General features: G+C 46.5%; 1 protein-coding gene across 1 annotated transcript in view; it reads left to right on the forward strand.

Annotated features, from left to right (window-relative positions):
- Positions 1–12,279, forward strand: part of cdh13 (cadherin 13, H-cadherin (heart)) — a gene marked incomplete at its 5' end in the record, with an annotated part of 117,138 nt that overhangs the window by 58,564 nt on the left and 46,295 nt on the right. Inside the window, one exon of the mRNA XM_047051496.1 lies at positions 8,905–9,083. Within this exon, the coding sequence (XP_046907452.1) occupies positions 8,905–9,083 (179 nt within the window). The remainder of the gene's footprint in view (positions 1–8,904; positions 9,084–12,279) is intronic.

The following is a 12,279-nucleotide window of genomic DNA, read 5'->3' on the forward strand; positions in this document are numbered from 1 at the left end:
ACGTTTCACAGACTTCAAAGGCCTGAATAGCACTGCATTGTTCTGAGTGAGGTTGCTTCCAATACACACTTCTCTACAGTAAGTACCACAGTACCCTGCAGCTGTGGACAAAAGTTCTCAAGAAGAGAGGAGTGCACTGAGCAACACAGCCACACAGATTCCCCCATGCCACTCATTGGAGCTCTGTCAGCCTGTTTAGGCTGAAGACAGGGGTCTGTGAACGGTGACACTGGTGACTCAGTGCCAAAGGGCCCTCTTGTGACGGAGGCTGACCTGTGCCCCACCTTGCCAAGCAACATCCTCCTCTTCTAATTCAGGTGTCAAGTGTACCAGATTTGTGTTTAATTTTTTTGTGTTGACTTGACAGACACAAAAAAAAAATACTTAATAAAATATATATAAAAAAGAGGGTAATTCAAAGAGGTGGGAACCCTTAGGCTTAGACTGTCTTTTCTCACTTTACTTGACACGTGGAGCAAACAAAAAAACCTCAAAAGATGACACTATGAGAGGGTAGGTGAGAGGCTAAGCCTGTAATGTGCCGGAGGAGCACAAATGAGATCTCACTGGGAAGATAACCAGGAAGGACAAACTGTTGTGTTTATTATGTAAACAGCAATGGCAGTCTGACTGACAGATTGTCACCTTGCAGCAGCTTGTTGTCGGAATGCTGGCTTTCTACCACATTCTGTGATGCTCTCTTTTAGTTATTTTCCATAGAATCTAATTAAAACAGACTTTGTCAATGCATGTATCTGTTTGTTTGTGTTTGTGCGTGGGCGGGTGCTTGTGTGTTTCGATTTGGTATTTTCCTTGCCTCTATATCAAAAGGAATGTGTTTGCCCTTGAACCAGGGACACTCTCCATAAATCTGTGTAGGCTGAGAGAAAATAAACAGACTGTAGTTGGGTTGTGATTGATACTGGTAAAGTCCCATTCAGAAATGGTGTCCACTGTTTCACATGACTCATAGGTAGGTGTGTCCCATCCCTTTACAGCCTTGTTCATGTCACACTCTGTCTGACCTCAGAGTGGCAGGGCATTATGGGAATTCAAATGGATCTGTGGAGAAATAGACCCCTCCCACCCTCTTTCGCCCCTCGATCCTACCACAGTCTTTCGCTCCTTCCGTCTTTCCCTTTCAGTAGCCCCCCCTCCCCTGTTGTCCTCCCTCCCTTTCTCTCCCATTAGCTACCTGCTGTCTCTCCCTCCTGCCTCCCTCCATTGCTACATCTCTCTCTCCCGTCACCTACCTCGATCCCGCCTTCCCTCCCCGTCGCCCTTTCCACCAGTTCTTTCTCAGATTCGTCGAGCTGGATGTCAGTCCTTCTGTCTCCGGATATTCCGGAGCAGACAGGATCTGCTTCCTGTCATCTCAGTTCCACGGCGTTGTCACACCATCTGATATTGAACAAAAACATCAGTCAAAAAACAAAGACTCATCAGATCATGCAACTGCTATGTCGAACGAGTGAAAGAATGTGTCCGTATGTATGGGTGTGTGCCTGTGTGTGTGTACAGTAAGTGTATGTGCATGTGCCCGTGTGTGTGTCTGTGTGTGTGTGGAGCGTGTTCCAGGCATTCCTCCCAGATACAGCTGCTTGTGGGAACAACTTGTCGGCTCTGTGTCAGCAGTCTGCTCACTTCACTGCTGCTTGGCACCCGGCATCCGCATGAGACTGCCACCTGTATGTCACACACACGTAGCCACATCCATCATATTCACACAAACACACACACACACACACACACTTACACTCCCACTGTCTTCCATTCATAGGGTTTCTCTGTCTGTCTTTCCCTCTCTTTCTTTCTTTCTTTCTTTCTTTCTTTCTTTCTTTCTTTCTTTCTTTCTTTCTTTCTTTCTTTCTTTCTTTCTTTCTTTCTCTCTCTCTCTCTCTCTCTCTCTCTCTCTCTCTCTCTCTTCTCTTTCCCACTTTCTCTCCCTCAATCTACAGTATTAGACACCCACACTCACCTGCTGGTACGTAACCTTCAATGATAGTTCGATTCTCCAAACTCCTTGGAGAGTAGAATAGGCTTATTAAAGAGATTGCACTTTGAAAGGTCTCCAAATACAGATGTTCTGTGGATTGAAGCATCAGTCTTTGTTAAAGACACCACGAAAGTTTGCAATGTCATTTTTCAGATCAGAGATATTTCATTTATTCATGATTCAGCCTGTTTATTTTGAGGAGACCAGATTTTTTGCCTGTGGACATTTACATAATCACATTCTATCATCAATAGTCAGATCTATCTGAGGCTGTGGCTTGATGTTTCCACTGCAAGGGCTCTATGTTGACATCCAGATGTAAGGGGTTTCCTTGGCAACACCTTGGGGGGGGGGGGGCCTGGGCTGCCTTTGAAACTCTCTCCCGCCCTCCCCTGCACAGATGGTGCGCAAGTTGATGTTAAATGTGGAAAAGGAACAGTATAAGTGCTTGGCTGTGCAAAGTCTCTTTAGTTTGGGGATCTCTAAATGTGCGTCCAGTTCTCCCACTCTGCTCCAGCTGGAACAGAACTAGGCCAGGGACACGACAGACCGATAACCCGAGCAGAGCAAAGACAGAGAGCTGATCCAGATTCTATCGGCTGTCTGAAGCGGAGCCTGAATGATTCATTAAACTGAAGAGAAGTAAAGCAATCATCTGTCACGCGCAGCGTCCTCAGATTAATGACTTGTTTTTCAAATGAGCTTCTGGATACTCACTTTAGCGAAACATTCAAACATAGCACATTAAAAGGTGTCATATATCTGTGAGAAATTGGATTTAGTAACCGTGATGCCATGGCGTGTCCCGGCCTCATTTTCTTAATCAGTAAACTCATTGAAGAACACTGATTAATGTTTTGTTTTAATAAAGCAAATGCATTGTGTATTTGAGATATGGGCGTTGTATTATAGTCATCTCTATTATCCTTTCCACCTCTCTGTTTTTCCTCTCTCCCTGGCTCCTCAGAGGCAGCTCCGAGGCAGCCATTAGAGGCAGCACCATGAGAGAATCCCTGAGATTCAGGGATTCTTTGCTACGGGGACCTGGAAGAGAGTAGGGGGAGAGGAGAGGGATAGAGTGGAGGAAAGAAGGGGAGAAGAAAAGAGACAAATGATCAAACATACAGTTTACAGGTCGGTAATGTTGGGGGCCAGTCACAGCTGTGGAAGGGAGGAGGAGAGGAGAGGGGATGGGAGGAGAGAAAGAAGAATGAGGATAACAAAGGACCCTGATTGCTCTCCTGCTAGCCTTTATAATATGCTGTTTCAGATGCTGATTATCTGTGTGTGTGTGTGTGTGTGTTTGTGTGTGTGTGTGTGTGTTTGTGTGTGTGTGTGTGTGTAGGTGTGTGAAATGTTTGTGAGGGAAGGGGTTAAAGGTGTAGGAGGAAGTTGCAGGTTGGAAATGTCTTCAATCTCTGTCAAATCCATACACATAGATATCCCAAAGATATGCTTCGAAGCTTCTCCGAGATCTGCCAAACAAATGCAATGAGAAGCAAGACACTGACAGGGTCACCAACATGCCTACCACCATGTCTAGCAGCCTCGCACTGCAGTCAGATCACAAACTACGTGTCTTGACCCTGCCTAGCCCTGACCTCCTCTACTGTGCGCAGCTCAAACCAACATGCCACATCAGCCCAGTATAGCGCTTGTCAACGTCACTGGCGTTCTTTGAGCTGTTGAAGCTGCCCAAGGCATCACCTAAAGTGGGTAAGCGATGTGTTGCATATTTGAATTTCTCGCTTTGTTGCTGTTAAAAGGGTCAGCTCATAGAGATTGTGATAATGTATTCAAATGGCCAGGGAGCCTGATGAATAGAAAATACAGTACATTTGCTCTCTTCTGTGTGTTCAACCTACGATTGGATTTTTTAACCTTTGCTGCTTCACTAAACCCAAAGAATGTACAGTACTTATAAGCTGCCCAACTCCAGCGAAAGGTCACCTCGACAGAAGGCCGAGTTGGAATAGTTTGTTCAGTTTTTACTTCGCTCTGCCTCCCTATGAACCACAATGGTAGCCTAATCAGACATGTTAAGGGCAGATACTAACACATTAACTTACTTCTAATGGCATAAATATGAGATTAAATCCGCTTCCACCACCCGCCGAAAATCTAATTACCCTCTAAATCCTGTGTAGCAAATAAAGCTACCACCTCAGTACAAGCCACTCATGAAACTAAAAGGTATTCATTTCAACCGTTTCAGAAATATGATTATTAATGTGTTTTTCCAATTAAGGGAATTGGCTTTGATTTCATTAGCCAATGTTAATTGTTATTGTGCACAGAGGTTTTTACCCAGGGGACAGGCCCGGTCTTCATTACCGGCTGTGTGTTATTTGTTCTCTGTAATTGAAATAGATGAAAGGAGCCACCAGTTCTGCTGCTGCCACTCACATGCTTTTGAAGAGCACTGGCCTCATGCCTCAGAATAGGAACATCCTGGAACATGACATGAGAGGAGACTGGAGTGGTTTTATCTACTTCGTATCCTCTGAAAGGAGAAGGGAATGGAGATAAGGGCGAACAATAGAGAGAGGGGAGAAAGAGAGACAGATGTAGAAAAGGGGTGAGAGGGATAGAGAGAGTTAAGGGGAGGGGAGAGAAAGAGGGAGTTTAAGAGAAAGGGGGAGAGAGGTAGAGAGCTGGAGATACTGTAAAAATAATTGGATTTGGAGTGGAGATCTTCCAGACCTCATCTTCAGCATTGATTCAAACTGAGAAAGGTAACAACCCGCAAAACAACCCATGTCTTTCCAATGCCAAAATATGAATTCCAGTCCATCCTCTTCACTGTCAAAGCAGAACGTGTTCAGTGCTATTGACTAGCTATACTGCCATGGACTCTGCCCTCTTCATCCACAACCCTTCTCATTATCGCTGTCCTTCCGGATCCACATTCCCTCTTATCCACAACCATCCTCATCCACAACCCTGATCATCCATGACCCTCCTCCTCTCATCCACTTTAACTGCATTAGCGTTCAACCAGTAGCAAGTTTAGCAACGCCCAAGAGCGGTGACTTAGTAAACAGTAAAAACATTTTGCAAAGCACATTGTAAAGTGTGTTTGGTATCTGGACAACTCCTAAATCCTCTCCTCTGTCGACCGCTAAAGCAAAAAGGATTAACCTTTCATTATTGCACCTTCCTGGTTCATCGTTATTCATTACGCTCAGTTAAAACCATCCAAGATGGCAGTGTGCTGTTCAGTTTGTTTGTGGTGTACTAGGGACACCTGCTGCATGTCTATCAAGACATTGCTGTTGGTCAATTTCAGATTAGTAATTAGAATTGCATGAGTACATTTTTTCAAACAAAAACAATTTTCAACAGTGAAAACAGTGAATACTCTACATACAATATAACATATAAACACTGTAGAAAACAAAGAAAACCTTGACTAGCAACACTACACTGCAGTCCTCTGTTGACCTGGGCAGCTGACTCAAACACTTCCTACCAGGTCCTGCTGGCTCTCAGAGCAGACACTTGAGTGATGTGATGTAGAAGGTGCAGCACAGGGGTGTTTGGTGTGTGTTGAGTAGAGGGGGTGTTTGGTGTGTGTTGAGAAGAGGGGGTGTTTGGTGTGTGTTGAGTAGAGGGGGTGTTTGGTGTGTGTTGTGTAGAGGGGGTGTTTGGTGTGTGTTGTGTAGAGGGGGTGTTTGGTGTGTGTTGAGCTTGTGGCCGTGGTTGCGCCTCCAAAGTCTGAATGGGAGTAGCGGAATACCGATCGTCGCTTCTCTCTGTGCTCTTGCATGTGTCCCCGTAGAATCGCTTTCTGTTCAGTCCCCCCTCCTTTTTGAAGGAGTTCCTCTCATTGGCCAACCAATCAGTTGAGAATCATTTAGGAGTGATGGGCTGCGTCCCTTTCAGCTGGGGAGTTCCCTCCCCCCGTCCTTGTTGTCAAACAGCACACACAATACCATGCACACAATCACAGCAAACAATATGAAAATACCACAGCAACCAATATGAAAATACCACAGCAACCAATATGAAAACACCACAGCAAACGATAGTCAGCAGGGTTGGGGGAATGGAGACATCTGAAAGATAAAAGGAGATGTTAGGTAGAAGAACCCTGTTGTGGGTCATGAGTGTCCTGGTTTAGAGGCGGCAGCCCCAATGTGCAGGGAGATAATCTGTCCCTGTGCTCAGTCAGAACCTCTGAATGAAGTTGTATCCTGCGAAGCACCATGGAAGGAGCCGTGAAAACTGAAAACGTTAAAATGTTATCTGTCTCTTTATGACTTGTCTCCCTCCCACTCCCTTTCTGTGTCTGTCACATGTCTCTCTCTCTCTCTCTCTCTCTCTCTCTCTCTCTCTCTCTCTCTCTCTCTCTCTCTCTCTCTCTCTCTCTCCCTCTTTCTCTCTCTCTCTCTCTCTCTCTCTCTGTCTCTCTCTCCCACTCTCTCTCTCTCTCTCTCTCTCTCTCTCTCTCTCTCTCTCTCTCTCTCTCTCTCTCTCTCTCTCTCTCTCTCTCTCTCTCCTCTCTCTCTCTCTCTCTCTCTCTCTCTCTCTCTGTCTCTCTCTCCCTCTCTCCCTCCGTCTCTGATTCTGACTACTGCTTAGTTATTTATTCTAACCATCCTTCAGATGATGTTTTTTTTACTCTAAAGTAAGGCAGTGGAGATCTGTTATCAGATACAAAAACTATTGATGTTCCAATTCAGTCTTTCTAAACATCTCTGTGGAAATATCTGAAATATAGATCTACATTCACCCATCCATCCCTGCATCCACAGAGACAGACAGGCTGACAAGCTGACAGACATGTGCACACACACACACACACGTACACATCATTATGTCCGGTACAGTCCAGTTCCCTTCCTGTACACTGTCTCGTTCCCAGGTGTGTGCAAGATGCCCTCAGGCTCTATTGATTTCCCCTGGTGGTTGTGATAAAGAAGCTGTGTGCAACACAGTTATGTCCCCAAAGTTGATCTGTTGGCCCTGATTGTGTGTCTGTGTGTGTGTGTGTGTCCAGGGGCTTATTGCCTTGCTCCCTGCCCCATGGTGTGGCTTTCTTTGATTCTTTGATTGGCTCCCACTGTTCTGCAGCTGCAGCCATAGCAGACCCAGTGGGCGATTCGCTCACTCGCTCACTCACTCACTCACTCACTCACTCACTCACTCACACAAACACACACCCGCGTTCAAGTGCACACACACATGGATGCACGTACACTGTGGTACAAGCACGTGGTCAACCCCTGCAGTCGACGAGGACAGGAAAGACTTCCCCAGGGCTCTTGGAGGCTTGTATTTAACATGTCGTCTTCATGCCAACCATCAAAGCTCAGATACAGTTCACATTGATTCAGCCTGAGCACGAGAAGGAAGGAGCGAGGCCGGACAGCGAAATCTCAATGGGTCCACTCAGGAATAATTGGTTTGTGATTACATGCTGGACATCTGCAGAGTCTCTCCATCCTGTCCCCATTATCCCATTACAGAGGCTTGATGTGTTGCTGTGCTTGTGTGATTGAAGTTGATCGTCCTCTGTCTGAGCCTGTTGATAGGGGATAAGCTACAAAACACTCTTATAATACCCACATAATACACTTGTCAGAGGCCAGGATGTTAAGTGGTGCGGACAATAAGGGTGATCATGGCATGACTGGAATAGGCGTTCAAACTGTGTGCCGTGGCAAAGTCTCTCACTGGAGGCATTCAACAGTGCCGAGTTGGGACCCGGCTTGATTGTATTTTCTGCATCTCTCACCATCACACTGTGTTAGTGTATTTTGTGGCTCTGATGGTTGCAGAAATCTGCTCTTGGAAAAATGTATACAAGATCATTTTTCAACGTTTTCCCCTACTGAATGCACTCCAGAGGCTAAGCGTTTACCTAGTTTACATCATTAGCTCTGTCAACAACCATACCCCCCCCCCAACCCCGTCATTGTTGATTGGAGAGAAAATTGTTTTAACCAATAGATAAAGAGCTGTGCAGACAGTTGTGTTGTTTTCAGCCTAGGATACAGCCCTTAAAAAGCCTAAGATAAGGTTCTCATCCACAGAGGAAGGATGTAGCTTCAGACTGTTATTTTATTAGTGGACAGTGGATCAATTGTCAGAAGAGAGTGAGAGTGAGCTCAGTCTTTTCTGGAATGAGGCCCAAGAAGGTTCTAGAATAATATCATAAATGATAACCAACGAGACAGCTTTCCTGTTAGCTGTGTGTGTGTGTGTGTGGCTGTCCTCCCTCCAGACGAATCAGAATACAGCAGTACATCAGTCAGTGTGTGTGTGACGGCCTGTGTAATGACTTCTTCTGTGCGTGTGTTTGCATTAAGTTGGCACATTTCTGCTTTGATTCACCTATAACTGTCTGGACTGGAGGTGTGAAGTGGAACTGAGAGCCTGTAACGAAGGAGATAGGAGCTGTAATTAGCCTAGCAGAACAGGATTAGCCGTTTACTCACCGCTAATAGTTCACCTTGAAATGCAAATACCAGGGGATAAAACCCTCCCCTCCTTGCCCTCCATTACCCCCTGCTGGTCGCCTGGTCGTCAGCCCCAGGAAACACACACTCGCTCTGAAGTGCTCTGGGCTTATTTCAATCATTACTGGTATTTAGGAGTGCGCAGAAAGCTGCGAGTCAGAGGCACCGTGCTGTGAGATGGTAAGGTGAGTGAGAAAGGATGTTGAGGGAGACTGCCAGAGTACAGAAAGACAGCCTGAACACACTAATACAGATAATAACAAACCAGAAAGAGCAGCGAGACTGTCTACCCAAAAGGAAATTAGGTTTATGGATTGATGTAACCCTGAATAAAGTTTCAACGGATTCATTCTGGTGTTGTTAATTGTCTTTCAGTAAATGTGTTACCCAGCAGTATTATGATAATATAATAAACTATATAATAAACTATTTCTTTTTCCTTAGGAACCATTGTCATGACCATGACAGCGTTGGACGCTGACGACCCCAACACCGACAATGCCGTCCTTCGCTACAACATTGTGAGGCAGTCTCCAGACAAGCCCTCGCCCAACATGTTCTACATTGACCCAGAGCGGGGAGACATTGTCACCGTCATCTCCCCGAGTCTCCTGGACAGAGAGGTGGGCAACAGCTTGCTGTTCCTCAAAATCCTTGCTACTATCCCTGCTACCTTCTGTCTCTTTCCTTGCTACAGTCTTCTCTTTTGAATGTCGACTGTTGGTCTATAGTACTTTCTAGGTATAATATTGGTCAAATTGTCAGGTAGTCTCTTGATGTCTCTCACTGACCACTGGCTGGTGTCTGCCTGGCCACTATTTGGCTCCTCGCTGACCCCTGCTGGGCCCCTGTCTGGCTCCTCTCTGACCCCTGGCTGGGCTCTTTTTTGGCTCCTCTGTGGCTGCCTTTGGCAGGCTCCTCTCTGACCCCTGGCTGGGCGTCCGTGGTAATTGAGACCAAGAGAGAGAGAGAGAGTAGTACAGGACAACAAAGTCGTTTTTTTGTGACTAGGGAGACCATGGTGATAGACTGGTAAACTTGTTGTGTAGGGTCTGGGCTGGGCTGGGTGGTGTACGTGTGTACGTGTGTGTGTGGCTCTGTTATGTGTACGTACCACCGAGTGTGTTGGAGTGTATCGCAGTAGTGCATTCTAATGAGCCAGAGGAGGCAGAGACCTCCAGTCGCTGACGGGAGCGAGAGCGAGACAACGCCATGATTGCTTTTCCAGCGGAGTGACGAATGCCAGAACATCGATTGGGCTCGCTGGGGAAGGAGGAATATTAGCTGTTGTCAGACACTTAGAGCATGGTTTAATTGAGGTGATACACACTCATGCGCCTGCACTGGCTGTGTCCAACAAGCACCAACCAAGAAAACCCCTCAGCCGGAACCTGAGGAATCAGAAATCACTAGCACACAGTGGCAAGGCTGGCTGGCTCTGTGCATCCCAAATAGATGATTAGTCTGTCATTGGTCCCATGAACCCAGAATTCAGTGGGGTTTTGCCTGGGCTGGGACAGAGCTGGGTGGTTTTCTGGCTATGCCATCGTGTCATAAGCCATGGCCGTTTAGCCGAGACTTCCATCCTCTGGATGATCCTGTCACCACCATGCCGCTCTGTCACCCTGCTGCCAGACCTGGGCGCGCTTCTGTGCATGGATGATACGCGTGAACACATCACACGGATGTCAAACCCTTGTCGGAGTTAGAATCAAGGGCACACAAGTTCATCAATCATGGACAGTTATTGGCTAATGGACCAATGGAGGCATGTAAGCTTAACTCCTCCTTTTCTTCCCTGCAACAGTCCCTTGGGAAGGTCTAAACACAGTTTCTCCACCAGATCCCCATAAGTATGTATCCCACATGGCATCCATCCATCTGTCTGGCCCAACAAATGGCTTTTTGGGTGCAGGATGAGGAACCTTGTCCCTCCACCCTCCATCAGCATTGATGTGATTCAGGCTGAGCCAGTGTATTTAGATAGACACCGGGCCCGCCTTAGGGAGCCTGAGGCAATCCAGAGAAAATTGGAAAATCAATTTTGTCACATTGAAATCAAGTTGATTTTCCCTCTAGCGCCTCTCTCTCAGGCGTAAAATCCTGTCTTGATATGCACATTTATTTCCCCAGTCTATGTTTTTCTCCCCACTTTGTGGCAGACCCCCACTCTACTCTCTCGTTCACTTTCCGTCCCTTTTTCTCAATCTCTGTCTTTTTTTCTTTCTTTCTCTCTCCCGCGCTCCAATTCTCTCTTACTTACTCTGTCTTGACTCACTCTTAGATCAATTGACTATAATTTCTGACAGCTAATATTGCTGCTTGATGGGGGACATTTGGCGAGGGCTGTGATGGGGTGAGCTCTCTCCTGCCACTGATTCCCCGACACAGACCAACAGATCTCACCTGCATTGCTACTCCCACAGCAGTCTGACTGACAAATGCAGAATTTGACTTCCACCGTGGCGGCCACAGCCACACAATGCTTTGAGCTTCAGTCAAATGATCATGCGTTTGATATGTTATCAAAATAGAAAACATGTACGTGTTTGGTCTTGTGTTCCGGATGGTTGCAAAGCTTTTAACGGTAATGTATAAGGTATTGTTCTGCATCTCCAGCCTGGCAGATGTTACATAGCATGTACACTGCTTGCTTTGGTCTGTATGATGACAGCTACTGTATGATGGTATGACAGACACAATATGTGAGTAATGCTACCTGTCTATCAGAGTGATGTGAAAGAATGACCTTTTTGTGCTTGTGTTTGTTCCATGTATGTGGGTGTGTGTGGTGCTTGACTCAGTCTCCCTCTGCTGGGTTTTAGGGTGATTAATGTTCTTCACAGTCAACCGTGCTGTCACGGCTCACCTCCCCTTGTCACGACTCACCTACTTTCTGTCCAAAGTCATCAGTACCTGAAAAGCGGGAGGGTGGGAGGGTGGGAGACCGATGATGTAGACCGAGAAACAGGAGGAGGGAGGCAGAGTGAGGCAGAGAGGCAGATGATGTAGACCGAGAAACAGGAGGGAGGCAGAGTGAGGCAGAGAGGCAGATGATGTAGACCGAGAAACAGGAGGAGGGAGGTAGAGTGAGGCAGAGAGGCAGATGATGTAGACCGAGAAACCGGAGGAGGGAGGCAGAGTGAGGCAAAGAGGCAGATGATGTAGACCGAGAAACAGGAGGAGGGAGGCGGAGTGAGGCAGAGAGGCAGATGATGTAGACCGAGAAACAGGAGGAGGGAGGCGGAGTGAGGCAGAGAGGCAGATGATGTATACCAAGAAACAGGAGGAGTGACAGAGGTAGGCAGAGAGGCAGATGATGTAGACCGAGAAACAGGAGGAGGGACAGAGTGAGGCAGAGAAGTTTTGCAGCACTGCATAGTTTCCTGACCACACACACACACACACACATGGACACACACACACATGGACACACACACACACTCACACTCACAATCAGCCCCATTCGATATATCAGATGAATCAGACTAAGTTGAGTAATTTAGAAGTGCACTTTGCAAGCATGGTTATGTATTGTGTAATTAGGTGTCAGTTATACAACTCCTAATGATTGTGATTGTAAAGCCTTGTACCTCATTTGGTTCAAATACAGCTCGAGAGTACAAAAAATGAATATATTGACCTCATATTCAAGCAGGTCAGTCTAAAGGAATGATCAGTCAGCCACTACATGGTAATGTAAAAGCCTGGATTCTTTCAGCCATAATTATTCCCATCATGTAGATGACTGCAGTGTGTATGCGAATCACTGTCTGCATGCACAATGGATCTGCTAGGAACAGGCAGCTTTTCAGATGA

This window comes from Hypomesus transpacificus, unplaced genomic scaffold (genome assembly GCF_021917145.1).
Source record: "Hypomesus transpacificus isolate Combined female unplaced genomic scaffold, fHypTra1 scaffold_156, whole genome shotgun sequence".
NCBI lineage: Eukaryota > Metazoa > Chordata > Actinopteri > Osmeriformes > Osmeridae > Hypomesus > Hypomesus transpacificus.